This window comes from Cyprinus carpio, chromosome B1 (assembly GCF_018340385.1).
Source record: "Cyprinus carpio isolate SPL01 chromosome B1, ASM1834038v1, whole genome shotgun sequence".
In the NCBI taxonomy this organism is placed as follows: Eukaryota; Metazoa; Chordata; class Actinopteri; order Cypriniformes; family Cyprinidae; genus Cyprinus; species Cyprinus carpio.
Window position 1 is genome coordinate 15,770,515 of NC_056597.1, and position 23,256 is coordinate 15,793,770.

General features: G+C 36.6%; 1 protein-coding gene across 2 annotated transcripts in view; it reads right to left on the minus strand.

Moving 5' to 3' along the window:
* Positions 1–23,256, minus strand: part of LOC109093849 (tumor suppressor candidate 3) — a 73,316-nt gene that overhangs the window by 9,084 nt on the left and 40,976 nt on the right. For both annotated transcript variants that reach the window (XM_042716725.1, XM_042716724.1), the window contains 3 exons: positions 22,953–23,042; positions 6,532–6,595; positions 4,854–4,928 (listed from right to left, as the gene is read on the minus strand). In XM_042716725.1, coding sequence (XP_042572659.1) covers positions 4,854–4,928; positions 6,532–6,595; positions 22,953–23,042 — 229 coding nt within the window. The remainder of the gene's footprint in view (positions 1–4,853; positions 4,929–6,531; positions 6,596–22,952; positions 23,043–23,256) is intronic.

The following is a 23,256-nucleotide window of genomic DNA, read 5'->3' on the forward strand; positions in this document are numbered from 1 at the left end:
TGATATGCACCTCGGCTCGTGCTGCCTCCGGCGGCGGGTTGTGCATTGAACAGCCTGCTAGCCATATCCGTCCTGGGGAGCGCGCGGCGGCTCGGTGGGCATCGGTTCGTCCTGGGGGCCGGGAACCGCAGGCCTGCTCACGGGTCGCTGGGTGCCCTCCGGCGAACGTCGCTCCTGGACCACCCTTCGGGGAAAAGGCGGCGCTCGCTCCCCTACCTCCCGGTGTTGGGCGGGCCTCCGCCAGCTCAATGGCCTCCACGAGCTCGTCGAGATCGGTGGGATTCCTCATGCCAGCCGCCTGCCTCAACGCGCGGGGGAGGGCGCGGAGGAGTCGGTCGATCACCACACGCTCAGCTACCTTGTGTGCGGAGGGACCCCCTGTCAACAGCCAATGGTGGGCCAACCGGGTTAGTTCTGCCGCTTGGGCGCGAGCGGGCTGTCGAGCTCGATATGCCCAGTCATGGAACTGCTGCGCCGCACAGATTGGGGAGAGGCCTACTCGGCTCAGGATTTCCTTTTTTCACCTCTTCATAGTCCCGGCTTCTCTCCGCCGTCATGGTGAAATACGCCCGCTGCGCTTCCCCGGTCAGCAGCGGCGCGAGAAGTCTGGCCCACTCGTCCTCTGGCCACGCCTCCCGGATCGCGGTGGCCTCAAACATTTGCATGTACATCTCCACATCGTCGTGCGCCGTCATTCGCGGCATCAGCTGTACGGCTTGGACACGGGGGTCAGGCAGCGGCGTGCGGTGGGCGGCGGTACGGAGGGCGGCGAGCTCGCGTTCGGCGTCTCCTTGACGTGAGGCCATGTGCTCCATTATTTGCTGCTGGCGGATGCTCACCTCGGTGAGGTGTTTAAGCAGCTTTTCCATGCCGGGGGGAGGAGCGGCCGCCTGGGGAAAACAGAGCAGAGGGAACAAAAAACCAATGTCAACAAACAAAAAAAAAAAAAAAAAAAAGAAAACAAAATGGGTGACGGTGACTTCCTCAGGGGTCGGTTGTCGGTGTTCACCTCACACTATGCCCGCATTCTCCACCATTGTGGCGAGGTGAGGAACTATACGACAACCGATGGACAGAGAAAAATCCCCGAAGGGTGGATTTATTGATAACCTGAGTGAAGACAGTGCTCTCCGTAGTGCTCCAACTCCCTCGTGCTCTCTGGGTCTTGAGTGGTGGATCCCGTGCGGTGCTCTCCTGGTTGGGGCTGACGGTCACACGCTGCTCTCTGTGACAGAGGAGGAAAGAGTTAGGCTCTGTGTCGGGAGACATTGCTCACCATACTGCTTTCCTCCCCGGCTGAAGTAGACGCCTCTTCATGAGCTGCAGGTGCGGCCGCTCAGCCCGTGACGAGCTAGTGCCGGTGATTCCGCTGTGTTGCCAGGGCGACGCTGACGAGCGCTCGGGGACACACGTCACAATACATATACATATACATACAAATATACATATATATATACATATACATATATTTGTGAGATTTATTTGTCTAGTTGCTGCCCCTGAAACCCATAGTTTATTCCAACAGAACCCAAGGCATGACATAACAAAGGTAAGGCCAACCCCAAACATAATTTAAAAAAGTACACAAGGCAGAAGCGAACACAGATTAATGCAGACACCATATCCTTATGAGTAAGTTAATCTCTGTGACACGCGCTCAAAAGCACAAGCATATATATGCATGCCTATGCATGACACACACGCACGTATCTCATCAGTCAGAACTTATTACTTCAACCCCATCACATAAATTAGTCAGTGTGCCCGTTTCATGTACCTCCAGTGGCTGACAGAGGGTCAGCCAGCAATGCCTACAGAGCAAACATCTGCCTCAGCTGCAGGGTCTTCCATCTCCTCTCACACCTCAGGGGAAGCGCTTCAAGATGGGCACGCAAACCTCCTCTCTTCCCCCTCTCTCTACGCATAATCTATTCATCCTTCATTCCCTTACTCCATAAAATGACCTCTCGCCACACCAAACATTTCTGAGACTGACTGATGAGATTATAATAATGTAGATTCATATATGCATAATGGTCAATTAACAGTGACAGGTGTAGGAAAAGCCCAGTGCTGGGGAGACGAGGTGCCACCACCGGTTTAATTATCCGCTGCGCTAATGTGACCTCTGACCCCCGAGCCATGGCCCTGGAGTGTCAGATGATGGCCGAGGCAAATTTGGGTGGCGTAGGGGAAAATGTGAGACACAACCTCTGGAGAGAGAAAGTCAAGAAGGTGTATGTCGCAAAAACACCCGCTAATGTGAGCTTTACGAAGGATATGAATCATTTTAAAACATCCACCTGTCTAGATCAAGCCTAATCTTATATATATAAAAACATCTTACTGTGAAACCCTAGATTTCACTGAGAGCTCACTGAAGGATTTAGGCTTTGGTTTTGTATACATGAAATGCCACATCAGATCTGCTTTAAACATTGCTAATGCATTAAAACCAGATAATGTGACACCATCTTTGGAGTACAAAGTCAGCTATAGATTAGGGGTGTGAATTTTTGGGTTGTCAATCAAATTGATTCATAATTCACTGGGTTTTGATACAATTCATTTTTGTTTTCATGTTCAGAATGATCTTATTCACTATTCAATATTCAATAATGCAATCCAAATATCCACTACAAATATCCAAAACCTGTTTGAAAAAATGTTGAAAGGGAATTACAAACCAAAATGGTTTCATTGTAATTAGTGAAATTTACCAGCACAAACTTACTGTAAAGTATTTGTATGTAGTGGTAATTAAAACCTATGCAAATAGTTATATTTCATTGTTCTCATAAGAAGATTACACACTGAGATATAATTATATTCACTATTTGCATAGGTTCAATTAGGTAATTCTGTTCAACAAACAGATTCATTCTAAATCAGCATTAAATCCATTTGCAGCTCAATTAAAACTGGTCTGTGTATTTTGAGTGGTATTTAGCAGGAGTTAATGACACAAGTAGGGTTAAAAACAATGTGTGCACCACATTTAAATGGAGCTACGTATTCATGACTGCTGAAGCTCCTGCCTTACACACGATCACCCACACAAACACAAATTGCAATTACCACAATTATACACTTATGCTGAAACACACATACAGTAATTACAAGCATTTGTCTCCCAGTGTATTGCATAAAGAGCTCACGTCTTTTTCTGAGCAGTCTAAAATCAGAAACAAAAAGCACTCCCCTTGTTTGTCATGGAGGTGAGTTTGAAACCAAGCCAAAAATAACTCATCATTTACATAACTCAGCATTTACATATTACCCATAATTCATACCATTAGCATATCAAAGCTGAGGATGACTCTTTGGAGGTGGGACGGAGACCATCACATTAAGTGGTCTCCACAGCTAATGCAGTGATAATACATGGAAAGCTATTCATCTATCAATAGTCTGGAAGCAATGCTTGTCTTTATGGGAACCCCTGAGAAGCACTTCAGTCGAGGGAAAGGGAACGAGTTTGATGTGAGAAGCTCAGATGGGGGAAAGAAAAGACAGTCATGTAACGCAAACTTGTAAGTGGGACAGAGACTCGAGCAGGAGGTGATACCAGGCTACACACACATACTGTATGCAAAACGCATACTCATGCTCACAGTTATCAGCAGCCAAGCACACACTTGAAAACACAACACAATAAAACACACAATATCTATATGCAAAAAGGGAAAAGTATGCTGCTTTTGATGCTTTTATGCCTCTTAAAGAACACTGAAACCATGACTATGAAAAGCATACATCTAATTGATGCTTTTTCACCATATTCAAAATGCCCTTTTTGACAGAACCATAGCAAGAAACTAGATTTTTTACACAGTGCAAGTGGTGCTTGCCCTTGGAAGACTCAAAGCTATGGTTGTGGGTGGCAGGCCATTTACTGGGTGTTTATTTAACTGTGTATCCTATGGACTTTAATAAAAAAAAAACTAAAATAAAAATAAACTGAGAAAAAACTCAAAAATATATTCTGGTCAATTGCTATTTACACTTATATCATCATATAATAAAAACAATAAAAAAAAAAATATAATAATAATAATAATAATAATAATAATAATAATTCCTTATTAATAATATAATTACTTCACTCTGCTTATATGATCATATGTTTTAAAAATGTAATAAAAATATTCTCATTATGTATTGTCATAAGAAGAAGTCTTAAACTGAGAAAATCTAATAGCAAATATAAATGCATGGAAATAAAAACTTTAGTTTAAATGATACACATATTGTATAACTACAAAATAAATTTAAAATAAATAAAATAAAAATCAGAATATATTAGAATATCTAACAATAATTTTGAAATAATTATAATATGATGATTTGTTGATCAGTATTCTATCAATTATTACTGGTGCTCAATTATTAATAATGGTCCTTGTTGTCAATGTGGAAAATGTAATATTTCTCTGCTTTATATATTATTATTTTTTGTGCAGCCTTTTTTTCAAGATTCTTTCACAAATAGAAAATGTATTTGAAATAGAAGTGTTTTTAATATTATATATGTCTTTACTGTCACCTTTGAGGTATTTAATTTGTAGAAGTAAAAATAAAAGCTTTATTTTTTATTATTTAACCTTTATTAAAAAACTTTTAACTGGTAGTGTAAAAATGCTTGAAGTTGAATAAACATTAATTACATCTGGGAAATGACAAGTAGATTACAGTAGTCTCTAAAATAGTCTGGTTCCTAGAAATGGTAATGGTCGCTCCTTCAATGAGATATACTTTTATTCTGGGCTTCAGTACTAAAGGTTAAGATTTTTGTAAAAACCCTTACATGAGTAATAATATGAGAGAAAGAAATACAAATATAACAAACGTACTCCTTCGTTTGCCCACGTCTCCCTTAGAGGTGGCGGCTTCATTCAGAAGGACCATTCCCATGGTGATGGCTGCATCTAAGATGGAAGTCAAAGAAAGAACTGACAGCATGGATGTGGCTGGTCTGCAGAATAAACACCTTGTGCTGGGTACACACCAAAAGATTTTTTCCATCTTATAAGACTTTCTAAAATGTGATAGACCACAAACATGAGGATAAAAAATCCTAGATTTAACCATTTTGCTCCTATAGTGTGTGGTGTGCCATGATGTGACAAAGACCGTACACCACACTCAAACAGATTTTCAACCAGAGTCTCGACTGTGAACACAGGAAATCTCGCAAAATCTCGCGATACTTCAGAATAAGCTGATTCTCCATCTCTGCTGTCCACATCAATTTCACTTTGTGCAATGCCATGACTGCTTCCGTCTTCCATCATCTCGCTTTCTGATTGGATATTGTTTCGTTTCATGTGATAATCTCCAGAGCGTGTGCGCGTTTGTTCTCGGGGTTCCCCCAACACATCAGGATTTCTGAACGTAAATATTAAACATGTTGAATATTTACGATTCGCGATCGGTGCGGCTCCGACGTTCTTCCGATCAGGCTTGGACACTCTTAACACACTTCACACCAAGGGAAAATCTGATAAGATAATCTGTAGAACCATCAAGATAATCGGGACATAGCTAGGATTGTCAGAAGGGGGGAAATCGGCCCAAAATCAGCCCGATTATCTTTTGGTGTGTACCCAGCATAAGACCTGATACAATGCTTACAAGGTACCTGTAAAATTACTGATCGGTCTGGCAAAACAGCTTTAGCACAACTGGAAATTTCAATTATTCTGAACACAATGGAAACAAGACACTCTTCAACTCTGAGCACACTTCACTCAGCTGGGAGGTCTCCTCTAGCCTGGGGGAAAGCTAGGTGTCGGCGAGAGGAAGACAGACAAACATGAGGTGTTCTGCCAGCAGCCAGAAGCTTTGCTACCCTCTCCTCCAGCAGCTGAGCCAGACGGCAGCAGAGGGTCTCTGTCTGTCTGCTCACTCTGTACCCATCAGGCACAGTCAACAAACCCACGTAATTTCAGGGGAAGTTCACACAGAGAGCGACACTCGGGAGGACATACCCAACACGGCCAGGTGAGCAAGTGTGCGTAGAGCATTTGAGAGTTTCTGAGGATAAACACAGAAACTGGTAAGAAGATTTCATGCATCCTTGTGGAACAATTTTTCTTTCCTTCTTTCTTAATAAATAAGTAAATCTTACTGAACTCAAATTATGAACAGTAGGTGTATAATTAACAATATAACGATATATTTCTGTTCATATGTTTTTGTTAGCATTACATGCAAATAAAAATAATTATTTTCCCATTTATTTTCATTCTTATTCAAGAAATAAAACTTTTGTCAAGTAAAATGTTCATCAGTAAATTTGTTGACAAGATTAGCATGGTTTTTTCATTCATATCTAATCAAAGATAAAACAAACAAGTAAATAAAGTTTAGCTGCACTAAAAAGGCTGGGAAAATTTTCAGCGGCAAATCCTACATTTTGAAACGTTACCAGAAACAAAACAGATCTGGATGAAGTTAGTTGGTTATTACGGTTCACTTCATTAACAGAACAAAGTGACGTGCAGAAAGAGGTTTTATGTGAAAGGATACTCAACAGAAGGATAATGTGAGATTCAGCCACAAACTGTGCTTGACTGCTGCCGTGGATATAACTCTGTAAAAGACAGAAAGAGAATAAGATGAAAAACAAGCAGACATGAGACCTTTCAAGTTCTGCTTTCACACAGCTGTATCACTACTATATTATGGGTCTATGATAAGCAGTGCTTTATTATATTTATCATACTGCAAATGCATGAACACATACCACACACACCACCACTGACTTTGTATTAAAAAGCTAATAAATAAATAAAATCATGATTCTTAGAAGGGAAAAGGTCAGTTAGAAAAGCCAAAAGACAAGGAAAAAATCCATAAGGTCAAAGCAGATGCATGGAAAGATGAAGGGATAATCTAGGATAAAATCAAAAGAAAACTTGAGAATAAGTGACAAGCGCTTCAATGGGTCAATGAAAAGAGCACTGACGCAATCTAACACATCAAGTCATAATGGCATCACTTGCTCTCTGGAGGAAAAACACTCTAGATATAGCATAAACAAGACATTCATTCATCGGTGCTAGATGAATGTGCAGGAACAGTGCAGAGTTGATGCAGCTTCAATGAAAACCTGAAGTTTGCAGGCTTGAAAGCTTTCTAAAATTTCTCAGACTTCACATTTTGATAGATGAAATCTGCCAGTGAATTGCTTTAAAGAAAAAAACTGGGTGAACTAATTATTTCATCATCAATATCATCATCCCAGAGTCATTCCAAACTCTATGGAATTTTCTTCTTTTTCTGTGAAACACAAAAGGAGAAATTTTGCAGAATGTCCATGCTGCTCTTTTCTATCAAAAAATAAAAATAAAAGACACCATGCAAAGCATTCCAATTATTCTAAAGTCATGCAATAATATTTTAAAAAGAACTATAGAAAACATATGTATAAATTAAATATATAGATATTACGTATAAAACGATAGGGCATAAAACTAAAATATATCATAAAAAACTAAATAAAGAAATGTATCACTATATCAACAGAGAATATATCTTGAGGGCATAAATCGATAATGTATCCAGACTATAACTTATAGCCTGGAAAAACTAATTTCAAGTGAGATGAACACTTTCTAAAGAACAATTGACGTGACATCAGAAGCTATGGTAGAATTAGTGCTCTGCATTCAACCCATCCGAAGTGCAACACACAGGTGAACACACACACACACTGTGAACACACACCCGGAGCAGTGGGCAGCCATTTTTATGCTGCGGGCGCCCGGGGAGCATGGGGGTTCGATTAGGGCACCTAAGTCATGGTATTGAAGGTGGAGAGGAAAGAGAACCTGACAAAACACAATTCCTGCCGGCCCGAGATGTGCACTATCTTATAGTCCAGGGGATTTTTTATTTATTTATACATACATAAAATCCTATCATCTTATAGTTCAGGGGATTTTTTATTTATTTATACATACATAAAATCCTATCTAGGGACCACCTAGATACCATCACTGAAATATGTCGCTGAATTTCATTATATTGAATGAAGCCTGAATACATTCATGTATGCTTTGATCAAAATATATCTGACAGAAACCTTTGATATGATAGATTTGAGTAGAAATCACTACTGAAGACAAAATATTGAATGCTTTTTATGTTCAGTGTGACACTAAATAAAAAAGTCAATAGTCAACTTGAACAAAGCAATAAAGTATTAAAGAATTAAACATTGCCATCAGCATCTGTTGTCACTTGCAGCATTTCTTGTAGAGACAGAAAAAGAGAAAGATATGGGGGGATTGTGGAAAGGAGGGAGCCATTAAGAAGATATGAGCAAATAGGCCAGTGCATTTATCACTGTCATGTCACCTGTTGCCTCTGGGTTAACGCATCTGCTAACATTTAAACACAGCCACACTGCTGCATATTTTCATATGAAAGAAACCGCCATTTAAAAGCACTTTCAGCACTAACACAGAGAAACACAACTGTATTATTCTACTGAAGTATCTGACATTTGCAATTTAAAAACAGTCATTTGCTACTTTTCAAAAACACCCGCAAGTATTTTAACTTAAATTAGCATTAGCATTTTTTTTAATTTATAATTATTTTATTTGCATTTTTTATTTTTATTTTATTTATTTATTTGATAAGGCAGTAAGATGCCATGTCTACAATATTAAGACTGTATAACACTTTAATTTATAATGATTTAATCATTTTATATATTTAAATTTTATGTACTCAATATATTTCAAATATTTAAAAATTTAAATTAAACAATCATTTTATAGCCTTACAGGAATAGGTCTGAATAGTAATGAGAATGTACTCACCCTCCGGCCACCTAAGATCAAGATGAGTTTGTTTCTTCATCAGAACAGGTTTGGAGAAATGTACCATTACATCACTTGCTCACCAGTCGATCCTCTGCAGTGCATGGGTGCCATCAGAATGCGTGTCCAACCAACTAATAAAACATCACAATAATCCACATGACACCAGTCCATCAATTAACATTTTTTGGGGTGAAAAGATGTGTTTGTGTAATAAACAAATTCATCATTAAGATGTTTTTAACTACTGTACAAACCTCTATCCATCCTTTATCCATTATATTTGTTTCTCCCGTGAAAAGTTTTGTCTTTTATGAATCATGAAAAAAGTATGCACAGATCAAGCAGTGCTTACAAGCAAAAACTGTCCAAAAACAGTTCTGAACAAATACGGTGGATATTAATGTGTGAGGACAACAGGTAATGGACCTTTTCACTAGAGGAAATGTTTTATTATGGACTTGTATTTTGGCCAGACTAAATACAAGTGAAACTGCCTTGATGACATTTGTTTCTTACAAATATCAAGCTTTTAACTTCACAAGACATTAACTGATGGACTGGAGTCTTGCGGATTACTATTACTTGTGGATCATAGTGATGTTTTTATCAGCTGTTTGGACACTCATTCTGACGGCACCCATTCACTGCAGAGGATCCATTGATGATCATGCGATGTGATGCTAAATTTCTCCAAATCTGTTCTGAGGAACAAACAAACTACATCTTGGTTGGTCTGAGCTGGAGTAAATTTTCAGAATATTTTAGGTGAACTCGAATATTACATTTGTATGTTTATTTAATACTTGCTAACAATAAAACAATGGCTTATTTAAGTCACACATCAACCGATAAAGTGAACAAAAGAGTTTTAACTACAGAATATCAGAGAAATTAATGAAGAGGTGTAAAAAACCAAGCAAGATAATCTGTAGTTGTGAGGACAAGTGTTGGTGTCATTGCGTGGGCAGATATCCTCATCACACTGTTAATTTAGTCAGAGTTGACTTCTGCTCTGGGCTTTGAGGCAATGCTCTGAAGAGCAGATCCATTGTACCAATAGTGCACTGGGGTTACAGATGTCTATTTACAGTCAGACTGACGTCACCATCCAATGAACCATCAAACATCATATTTAGTGCTTTGTGTAGGAGCATACATGACTGAATATGATCATTACAGCCGCCTACATGCATTTGTATTCAAAAGAGATTATTTTTGACTCATGCTAAAATTCAACTCCTACACTTTAAAATGCAAAATGTCTGTTAAATGAACGTACTGGCCTTGGAGGTTGTTTTAAACCCTGCCAATGTGACCAATTCTCTACAATTAGATGATTGCACTCGTTTTGAATTTAGAATCTGTTCAATTAACGAAATATACAAAACAAGCTATGAAAAATACAAGACTTATCACTAGAAGACAGAGGCATTTGTATATTTTCTCTTGCAAATAAAATAAAAAATTAAAATGAATTAATATTGAGTCATTTTAAGAGAACAAGGAATGATTTTATTTAATGGTAAAAATCAGTGCGATCACAAAATGTTCATTTTTCATTAATAACTTCACTAAGCATGAGGTCAGGACACATTAGCCTACGAACACATCAATGTGGGTGGTGGTGAAGCAAATGAGAAGCAATTAAAGATGTGCTGAGAATATCAAATGTAATAGAATGTAAAGGAGGAACCACCCAAAAGGCTTTCTTGACTCACACACACACACACACACACACACACACTCACACACACACACACACACACACACACACACACACACACACACACACACAGTATACAAAGGAATATGTGACAATCTCTATAGTGAGTCATTAGGTTTAGCCTTGACATTCAAAGACAGAAACTCAGTCAAAATGCCTGGGGACACTTCAATAATGGTCTAATGGTATACTGGATCCTCAATAATGCCATTAATTTCTTCCCGAGAACAACAGACTGTAGTGCCATCAGGAGAATGAATCAGCAGTCGCACTTTTGCGGTTAAAGGCATGAAGAAGTGCCAGCACTTCATTCTGCTTTATCTTCCTCCACTGAGTTCTTGAGAAGAGTGTTCCCAGAATACTCATGTGTGACTAGTTTGTAAAAAAAGACTACTAGAGTTGATTGTAATGTTAGTTTTAGTGTTTTGAATTACTCTTATTTATTACTATTATTATTATGAATACAGACTGAGCAGTTAACATGAACAACTACTGTATGTGAAACTCAGCTAATTTGAAACTCAAATTAGATATTAACTGCTGGATTCAGATGATTGCGTCAGAACTTGAGAAGCAGATCAGCCCCATTTAAGAAAGAACGAAACATTGATTTTGAGAACTGTATCAGTTGATTCACTGCAAATATCTGACCTCACTGGTTCATGAACTGGTCATGGCAATTTTGCTCATCCACTCTCATGAACAGGACAAGAAGAAATAGGGCAGATGTCAATATTTTCAGTCAATATTTACTTAAATTTTAGGCTATTTCTTAAAGACTGGGAAAATAACACAGAGGTAATATGAATCATGATGCTTCTGAGGTTCAGTAAGGACACAAAGACTCATTTAAAAAAACCACAACCATTCAAATTTACAAAGAAACATTTAATAATAAAAACAATAATAATAATAATAATAATAATAATAATAATTACAAAAACAATAATAAAAATAATAATAATAATAATAATAATAATAATAATAATAATAATGATAATATTATAAAGTAATACTGGTTTGGAACGACATCTGTTAAATCATGACAGAATTTTCATTTCAACTATCTCTTTAATCTCATTTAAAGTTTCTACATTCTGCCATGTCCCACATAAAATCCACCATGTCAAAATGTGCATAACTAGAGCTCAGAATTAAAATTCTACAGTTTCAGACTCCCTGCGGTACATATGGAGAAGCAGAGGAGCTTGATCAAGAACTCCAGATAATTCTCCATGTGGAATGTTCAAATCAGGATGGATTTGTGCCAAACTCCTCAAGACAACCTGCTGCATGAGTCTTCCTGTGCATAGTGGTTCACTTTGAAGTTATCTTATTGAAAAGCTCTTTAGCTCAAATAATATGGATGCCTTTTTAGCGTGCTCTTCCCAGTATGAAAGAACAAATTCTCATAATCAGTGACACAATAACGTTTTCCCTACGACTCAAGCAACTGTTCCCAATAAACAACATTAAACATTTCATCACCATGGTTGTTTTTTGCCCTTTTCTTTTTTATTCCCTTCATTTTCCACTTGAATGGCTTATTTTAATGCCGCTTTCAATCTGTGAAACAATGCAAAGCTCTTACTCAAAAAGCCAAAGGAACATGCATAGCACATTAGGGCAATGATATAAATTCGAATTGCAAATTGCAGTTGTGCTCGATAGTCTCAATGAAAAATACCGTAGTACTCTCTGCGGCCCTTCCAATTGATCTGATGAATTGAGCATTATGTGTTCCCTTTTCTTAGACAGGAAAATAGCTGCGGCTAAGTGTGAGCAGAGAGGAATAAGTTCAGTGCTCAGCACTATAATTGGACAATGAGAATATGTGTGGTTATTCAATTAGGAAAACAAATCTTGCTACAAAGACCATGAACTTATCCATGCAAGCCTTTTTTTTTTTTTTTTGTATGATTGAGAATGTTACAATACCTCATGGAGGCTAAAGAGGAATATCACATGGGGACGATTTGGACACATTCTGGATATATTTATACATAATAGTGTATAAATGAGATTTGGAGACTGATGATGGAGACAATCATGGCTGACTGGATGCTGAAAATACCAGATTTTAATATGTCTTTGGGGTGTTGAACTGCCCTTCATAACAGATATTACATGAAGCTGTTATGGATGTCTTTGTCTGAGCTTTAATGAGAAATCCATTTCTTTCCCTCCTGAGTAAAAATGCATGAGATTCCTGTTTTAAGCCCTAGTACACTAACAATGCACACTGTGGATTTTGGAGAAAGCCTTGCTGTTTAAATTTTTACATTTCACACTTAATTGCCATAGCGGACTAAATTAGCAACCCAAATTCTCCCACTGATGGATAATGTGTGATTTTTAACAGCAAAAGATACATTTTCTGTTCCAGGGACGTACAGTTGCCTAATAGTTTTGATGTAGTAACCTTTGCGAATCATTTGCTCCTGTTTTTTCCCCCTCACTGTTTTAAGGCTTCACTATTAAAGGTCAAAAGAATGAGTCATTGATGGAGATAAATGAAAAGTCAACAAAGCAGAAAAAGAGGAAGAGAGAGAGAGATCATATAATAGGTTAAAAAAGTGGTTTGGGTTTAGAGAACAAGTGGGATATTAATTATACATTACTGCTTAAGTATGAAGTTCAGCAAAATTCACAAAGCACCCATTCATTTTCAGTCTATTTTTAATGATGCCAATGAGCATTTGCAAAACACAAAAGAAAAAAAACACAAGATAAAAAAAAATAAGACAAATAAAGAAATAAAAAAAGATACATTATTAAAAAAAATACACCAACACACCACCCCTCAACTAAAAAAGAGAGAAAGAAAGAAAGAGAGTGAGAGATTATTAAAATAACTCCATCACAGGCCAGCGCTCTTTAACTACTTTTTTTTTTTCAGTGGCCAGATTATTATAATGAAAGCTCAAGGGGAAGAAACTCTTTCAGAGATTAAACTTTTTCATTATTAGACCTTAGCACTTTTGCTGTGAGAAAGATAACTTTAAAAACAAAACAAAACAAAAAACACTTAATACCATGTGTCTGTTTGCATTAACAATTTAGGGAATATTTTGGAAGAACAAAGGTCTGAAAAGATAATAACCTTGAAAATACCAATCCACATGAGAGAACATGGCTATAGAAATAATAAAAGATAAAATACACACTACTGTTCAAATGTTTGGGGTCAATAGGATTAAACTGATCAAAAGTGACAAGACGTTTATAATGTCACAAAAGATTTAATAAATGCCATTCTTCTGAACCTCTATTTATTTATAAAAAAAAAAAAAAAAACAGCACTGCTTTCAGTGTTTGTAAAGCAAACTCTTTTCAGCATTGATAATAATGATAAATGTAATGTAATACTGTATTTTGATTAAATAAATGCAATCTTGGTGAGCATAAGGCGATTCTTTCAAAATGTCAAAGACTTTAAATAATACAGAACTGCCACTTCACACTTAAGAAGAGGTGAAACAGCAAACATTTTTGTCATTTCTTTCCTGAACTGAAAATTTGGTTCAGTTCTTATCTCTGTATCGAATAAGACACTGTGTCATCATTTTTCTGCATTTGCATACATACATTTAACTGGATAAAACAAGATGGAATGTAATGTTTTTGGTTCTTGCCTGGAACACTAAAGCTGAACTGTTGGCAGAAAAATGCTTAAACACACTCTGAATATGTACCACAATCCATTGCTAAGATTTGTGCAGGTGCACCCTGGTGTATCAGGCAGCGCAGCGATTATCAAAATCAATCGGAAGGCTGTATAAAAATGATTGATGGGGCGTGTTTGGCCGTGGGCAGCCATCTAAAGAGCCCTTACATCGGCAGTTGAGTACTTGCTTTTTGAGTGTGTGCGTGTGTGTGTGTGTTTTGTTTGCTAAATAGCCCCTGAAAAGGTCAAGGTATTTTTTTTAGACATTTCATGCATCATCAGTTCCGTACCATTGCTTAAATTGTGCCAACAACTGAAGCATTCGCTCAAATGCAGTGGCCATTTTCCTCCCTTAGTAATTCATCATAAAACCACATTAAAAAGAACACATGCTAGAACGCAAAATCCAGTCACTCAGGTTTAAATGCACAGTATGTAGCTGGGAGCATCTATCAGGCTTTTGAGGAACTTTGCAGTTTCTGCAGGCAGATTGAATTTTTAGTCAGTGTGGGAGCAACCTTTCATTACCCCTACACTGTCATCAAGCATTACGTCTCCACTCACTCAAGCGCTGGCGATGCGCTGGCTCTGCAGTGGCTCAGTGTTGGCATCACCATGACTTTAGTCCCCCTGAGGCCTGTCACTCCTTCCAATGAGTTTTAGTCTGGTTTTAAGAAACATTTGTTTTAAATGAGTGGGGTGTATGGGTGTATAATGTTGATAGTGGATTTAATGTGTTGACAGTTCGCTCTAGGACATTTCCAAATTAAGAGTACAAGGTGCCCTGTACAGCATGTCGTGTAAATTGTGTTCCAGACGGTGCTGGGCGAAAGGTAGATGCAATGAGCTCTCTTTTTGGGGTGGAGTGGTTTTCATTCAGATCAATTTGTCTGGAGCGCAAGCTCATCAGCGGGCTGCTCTGAGAGCCACTTGGATACAGGCTGGCCGACAGCCAGAGAACCAGCCGCACACTATAAAGGGAACGGAAACAGTCCTTATGACGGTGTAAATATTTGCTTTGACAATAATTCGAATTGATTACACCTCATTATTACAGAAATATTTCACTTAGAAATATAAATTCTATAATCATTTACTTGCCCTCATGTTGTTTAAAGCCTGTTTGGCTTTTTTCTATGAAACACAAAGCTAAGTTTTGAAAAAAAATTGAAAAAATGAATCAATCGATTATTTGATCTCATAGACACATGATTTGGCACATAAAAAATATGGAAACAAAATTATGTACAAATGCACCAACATAAGCAAGGATGGAAATCAAGATCACATTTTGATCTGTTTTCTCATAGACACATGATTTGGCACATGAAAAATTGGGTAACACTTTATTTCGATAGTCCACTTTAGACATTCTACTAATAGTAAGTAAATTTGCATGTCAACTAGCAGTCATTAGATTATTAGTAGACTGTCTACTTAATATCTTCTAACACTTTATTTTGATACAAACAGCATACTGACTATGAGAAGCTTTGCAAGTATATGTCAACTTATTCTTCTATCCCTAAACCTAACCTAACAGTCTAATCTGAGAGTTAGTAGACATGTAGTAGCAAATTAATGAGAATTAAATTGACATGTAGTTGCAAAGTTACTTATAGTTAGTAGAATGTAAAGTGAACTATCAAAATAAAAGTAAAACCGAAAAATGTCATAACACACACACACACACACACACACACACACACACACACACACACACACACACACACACACACACACGTGTGTATATATATATATATATATATATATATATATATATATATATATATATATATATATATATATAGACACACTATATGATTTCTATAATTTTCTTAACTGCATTGTGTCTTACGTTTTTAAATGCAAAAACACGTTCTCTATGACCATAGTCCTTATTCTGCCCTTCATGCACAACGCAAGAACATTCGAATGCATCTACACCCTCCAACACTGATGCTTACATAATCAACACATAATCAGGATATTCAAAACACTTGTAAACACACTCATCCGGTCTTTCTCTACCGTTTTAAGTCGAGTTGGTTGTGGCAGGGCAAACAGCCTTTCAGAATGTGTAAAATAAGCCTGCCAGCACAAGTTAGAGAAAGAGTTTTCAAGCTTGTCAAAAGAATTCTCAAGCTTATGGACAGGGGGATACCGAAAACTCCAGCCGCCAGCGGCAACCCTTCAGCACAACCGTGTGGTGCCTAACAAGCTCAGAAAAAGAGCTGCTCTGCACGGAGGAAGACAGGACGAGAGTGTGCTGATTTCATCATATAGGACAAGCCAATAGACGCTCAGACCAGCTGAGGCATCCGGGTTAGACAGCAACAAATCAGTCACTCCCTGCATACTACTGCTACAAGCATGATTACTTCACTGCTTCATAATGATTGACTCCATGATTACTACAGTTAATAAACAATTTGGAAAATTGCAACTATCACTTAATTGACACTCAATGACTTATGCAGGTTTAGTTAATTAGCATGGTACAGTGCCCCTGGAGGTACATACCGTAACTACAACTTATGGGGCACAAATCATCTTTCTCTATTAAAAAACAGATTTGCACGCACGAATCATAAATCACAGATCTCATGATATTATAGTAATTTTTTGACACCCCATTACTCCAATTTTTTTTTTTTCTTTTGGATTGAAACAGATTAAAGTGGACTATTACAGTTGGAAACAAGAAAAAAACTGACAAGAATATAAGTGTAAGCAAAAGAATGAGTTATAGGAATAATCTAGGCTCAATACAAGTCAAGATGAAACTGACAGGAAAAACGACTGTTTCATCTCGTTCCTGAAAAAAAAAGACTTTAGAAGAAGATGACTTTGAAAGGAGAAATGTGAAGCTTATAATTTAATGAAAACACTAATATTGTTACATTAAACCTTGAGCATTACTTGTAATTCTAAATCATTTAGGGGTTTTAGGTGTACACTGTCATATAAAGTTGTACAATTGGATAACTTTAGACAGTAAAGGTTAGTAAGCAAGTTTACATATTTACATCATGTTAACATCCGTATGGTTTATGTTTATGACTTTGAAATAAGTGAGTACTATCACAGTTATGGACCCATTTACTTTGACTGTATGTAACTCAATGGAACACTTAAGTGCTTAATTATTATTGAACCCAGAACATTCCTTTAAAAAAAAAAACTCCTCACTATTTTTCATCCAGTAGCTCTTGTATCTCAAGCCTAGCCTTAAATGTTTTACAAATCACTACAATGCCTCAAAATAAAAGCTCTATATATAGACCACCTATTGTCCACACCATGCTTCTGGTTTCTGGATAGAAACAGACCACACCACACACCATGGAAACTGATGAGTGTCAATAAAAAAAAAAAGGTTTAGATGGAAACTGACCAGCTGCGAGAGGTCACAGTAGCAGACAGTCTGGAGTCTTCTGGACTGGATCTGACTGACAGCTTGAGCTGATACCAATGGAGAATCAACAATGAGACACAAAAAATGAAACTTGATGCCTTCCAAATAGGTAATACACATACCGGGGCTGCTTATTTAGAAAAAAGAACATTTACTACAAGCATTTTGTGTTAATTTACGTGCACCATTCATTAGCTGCCTCAAATAAAATGGGAAAAGTTAACCATAAAAACTTCTTCAGACAGAAGGCCCTTCTGGCAAAATGGAAGATTGGCATCAACGTGATAAATTCACAGTTAATCGGCTTTTCCTTCTCCTGTTTGTTATTTTCCTTTTGGCTTTCTTTATTATTCTTCTCTGCAGGTCTCTTGTTTTAAGCTGTAATTAAAGCTCCCATTCAAACACCAGTCGTCAGGATGAGATCTTGAAAAATCTCTGCCTCAAGTGCAACATTTATTTAATGCTTCAGTTCACAGTTCAATCCGGTTAATAAAGACTCCCCAGCATAGTTGCATCCAAGCTAAAAGCCAAAATATCTGTGGAGATGTAGTAAAAGTGACAACATGCTGGAAGGGAAGGGCAGATGATTTACCTCTCGCTGGTGGTAGATACAGAGAAGCTGCAAGAGTTCATTAAGGAATTGTGGGAAATTAAATGAAAATGGTGAACTGAAGCAATGCTAAAGTGGACAGAGGGACTGGCATCTTCAGGTGACTTTGAAAGAGGACACCCAATATACGTGATCAAGTCCTCAAAGAAACTTTGAGGTCAAACTTTTTTAAGTTAATTAATAGCACAAAAAGAAGAGTTCAGGCCAAACAAAAGAGCATTAGCCTTTTCCCGGTCCAGTAATTTAATTGGTCAAGCAGTTTATATCACTCAACCTGTCTGTTAACATTCCAAACCTGTGTTTGTGAGCAGTGCAGAGTGACTTTCTCATTTACAATGGAGAAACAATGTTCTTAAAGCGAAAAGTCACTAATGACTCACTTAATTATCACTGTGATTCATTTAAATGGGAATAATGCAGCTACTTTGGAGTAATAAGCTGCCAGACCTGTTTTTGCTTTTATCAAATGCACATTAGTTTCCGAGGGCTATCAGTTTTTTGATGACATTTAAAGCCTATCTTTTACTTGGACTTTTTAATAACTATTAAAATGTCCACATGGTCAAAAAAGTAGAAGAAATAAACACCTTTAATAGCAATATCCAGGAAAATGATGAGAATTGTTCAGCTCTTTTGGCCTAGAGCGTGTTCGTCCTGAGTGTCAACACAGCAAGGAGTTTGTGTGCATGCGTATGTGATCTGTCCTAAGGTGCGAAGCCACAAGTAGATGCGTAGCTTTACCTCACATTGCCTCGCCATTTCGTCAGTAAGCAGTCAGATGCTTTCATTATCAAAACAACCTTCTACTCTCTAAATGGGTTTTGCTCTGGGCTGCAGGATGAAGCTGGAGAAAATGTGGAAATGGCACTTTCAGACTCTGACAAGAGAAATATAATTTCATGCAAATGTAGCGTTTAGTTTAGAAAATCAGGGTAATGTTTTTTTCCCCCCAACCACTGTCTCTCGCACAACCTCTTTCCACTTTTTTTAATTTCACACTTCAATGCACAGCCATAAATGATGGCCAAAAATCCATCTCAGCAACATGCTATAGTTTTGTGTATGGCTGAGGCCTTTTAGCAAAGAATAATATTTTTTCTCAGTGATAACAACTAATTGCATGTATGCTTTGGCCATGTCGCATAAAATATGAGGCTACACACAATAAGAGTAATATCGTATAAATTCCTTTTGACATAGGCCACTGAACTCCCATGACCCCGAACAGTCACAAAAATTAAAAGCATTCTCTTCAATATGTGCCAAGTTACACAATTAAATAACAAAATTAATTATTTATATATACACACACATACTGTACACTAGTGGTCAAAAGTTTGAAAGAATTAAGATCTTTTGCATTTTTTGATTAAAAACAATAAAAATGGTCATATTGTGAAATATCATTGCAATTTTCTATTTGTAAATATTTTATGTATATAAACATAATTAATTCCTGTGAAGACAAAGCCGTCAATCTGAAATCATTCTAATACACTGATTTGGTTCTCAGTTATTGTCAATTGCTAATGCTGCTCAATTATTGAAAATGGTTCATATTATTATCATTGTTTTTCTGCTTATATTTTTGTGGAAATAGCAATACAGGATAATAACTTTAATGAATTGCGTTAGCTTTTGTAACATTATAAATAATCACATTATAAATGTCTACTTACTGTCACTTTTGATCAATTTAATCCATCTTTGTGGAACCATTTATCTATTTTATTTTATTTTTTTAAACTTACCCTAAACTTTTAAATAGTAGTGTATCACGGTTTCACAAAATTTAGCAGCATCAACATTAATAATAATAAGAAATGTTTCTCTATAAACAAATAAACATATAAAAAATATATATGAAGTATCAGTGTGTGTGTGTATATATAATTTTTTTTTAAACTTAAAATTTTGCTGACGGATTTCGCTATATATATATTTTTTTATATGTATATATATATATATTATATATATATGTGTGTGTGTGTATATATAATTTTTTTTTAAACTTAAAATTTTGCTGACGGATTTCGCTGTATATTTGATCAAACATATGCTGCTATTTTTTTTTTTTTTTTTTTTTTGTAAGTGTATTAATTCTGAGAAGTCAGGCATTTAGGGAGATATCTTTCCTAGCTATTTATAGAAGCCTATATCAATATAAGCATTAACCATATAATCAAAAAAGAAAGCTATTTATAGAAGCCTATCTCATTTTTGGGACTAAGCGCAAAATTATAAATGTATTTATATCTCCAAATCAAATGAACGAACAAGCATGCAAGACTTGAATTTTTGATTCTGACTGGCAAAACAAGACACACTATGGTCAAACATGTTTGTATTTACTATCCAACTTTTGTTTAAATTTGTGCTCTCTGCTGTCATAATACGATAAAATGTTTAATATGTCATGCTTTTTGCTGAGGTTTATTATTATGAGACATAACAGACTGATTATTACTTATAGTGTGTACCAAATCACTGAATGTGGCTTTCATGCCCCTATGTTTCTTCACACATTTTACTGCAACATACCTGATGATTCTGTACTTTATCTTAACTTTGTAACTGTGAGCTCCAGAGGACCTCAAGTGCAGTTCATAAAAGACTTGTAGGTCCAGATGGAGGCTAAAACTGCAGTAGTTTCACAGAAACATCATGTTGAAAAACGGCAGTTAAACAGATGGTCTGTAGGCACTCATATCACAGGAACAGTCACTAGATGTTAAAACGTCATACTGGGAATTGATGCATTTTGAGTATATATATATATATATATATATATATATATATAAAATACAACATACACCATTTTACATACTGTATGTGTACTTAAATGTTAACATTTTATTAAAACAGTAAATATAAACATACACATGCACACACACACACACATTATCAATATTGGAAACAGTTAGGCTGCTTATTTTTTTTTATTAAAAAATAAGTAAAAGTAAAAGTCTGTCACATTTGATGATTTTAATTAATCCTTGCTGAATAATAATAATACAAAAACATTAATTACCTTAAAAAAAAAAATCATTTTAAAAAAGAAGAAACTTTTGAACTCTATGAATCTAATGAAAACAAATTTTACCAATGCACTACCTGTGAAATCTAGAATGAGTATGGTTGATTCAGATAATCCAAGATCACTCTAATAATGAGCTAATTCACTGGTGATTACTTTAACAACTTGACACACATTTTTGCCATCATATGCATTACAGTCCATTTAATGTCTTTTGAGTTTGAGTAAAGTAGACTAAAACTCCTCACTCTGACATGTGGATATATTTACGTTTTCAATAAAAGACACAAAAATCAAATCGCTTGAATAACTGTAAAACTATGTAATACGGCATTACTCTGGAAGACCTACACATTTTTGCTCTACCTGTAAACGGAAAAGTTTTAATTGTCAATTTAGACTAAGCTTTGGAAGGAAATTTGAATGAAGGTCTCGAGTCAGTGAGGGTATAATTTTACAATAGCACTAATGGTTTCTTTTGTATAGCACAGGTTAGATGTTACAACCTTACCTCACTGACTTTAATTTCCCCATGTCATCAGCATTTTCATTTCACCTTTGCCTCAGAGGGCTATTAGAGGGAAAAATGCAGCTTCTACTTCCTGTGTTGAGCTTAATGAAGGACGGTGATGAAGCAGTACTGGGAAGGATTATGCACTGAAAGAAGCTGATCTCCTTATTTATGTTTTAATAATTAAAAGGCCTTAATTTATTTCAGACTTATTGTGTTATTGACTGGAGGGATCACTTAGAAGCCAATAAGAAGGGGATGCAGAACAGCAGGTGAGTTCAGCAGCTGTGGATTGTTGTGTAAATATATTGCAGGACTGCACGTATTAACAACAAGCCTTGGCCACATTAACAAAACTTGATAACTTCTGCCATGAGCGCACACTTTTTTAAACAATCATTTACTTTAATGATACTAAGTTAGGATATTAAACTGCCCTGGTAACATCAGGACATATCACTTAATGCTGAAATGACAGTATAAAAGTTACTAAATATTTCAATTTCCAATAAATTAATAAATTATGTTCTTTTGAACTTTAATGCACTCTATGAACTGTAATGAACTGTAGTGTATATAAATGAATATATACATATGAAATTAGTATTTTTAGTATAAATAGAAAATTATATATATATTATTTTTTAGAAGTAGCCTATAGTAGATTTTTTTTTTGCCTTATGTTCCTAGAAACTGTGAGATTGGAGGAACGAAGGGATGGGGAGTAGACTGATGGAAAGGATGGTTAGATCGGAAAATGTCAAGCCAGATTCAAATTTGGGTCGTCAGCGCAAAAATACCAATGCATGTGCTCTACCCTGCAGGTCAATTGTCTGAAATCCAACTCACATTTTTTCCTAGTTCTGTCTGCCTCCATACCACTATCTGGACGCCAGTTCTATTTACACCAAGTGCAGTATTTTTTATTTATGAATGTAGGCCATACCCTTTGTAGGAATTAATATTCCACAGGATTCATTGCTTAAGAATCGACTGGATGGGTCATATACCATGTAGAATTCAAGTTTGTCTTTCGATTGGCAAAACTTCATATGATGGATAGCCATTTAATGAACAGACACAAACAAAGTCAGCCAATTCAAGAAAGATTTAGATGAGCTTTGAGACATGAAGGTGGGCAGCACTTACCACCTGACCATTTTGAGGGTTCTTGTGGGCATATGGAGGACCACGAATATGATTCCACATCTGACCTGAGGTCATGGCAAACACCACACACTGTGGAAAAGAAAAGAAAGAGAAAGATTGTGAGTATATTAGCTGAGTGATATGGTGATACGATGAGAATGACAAACAGAGTAAGCGATAAAAATTGATTACATTCTTATAGCCTGGAAAAAAGAGAAACCTTGCCCTTATAATCAGTATGGTGGATAACAAACTTTATCCAATGGAGCAGTAAAGGTCAGCCACCTTCAGACTTTGGGGAATA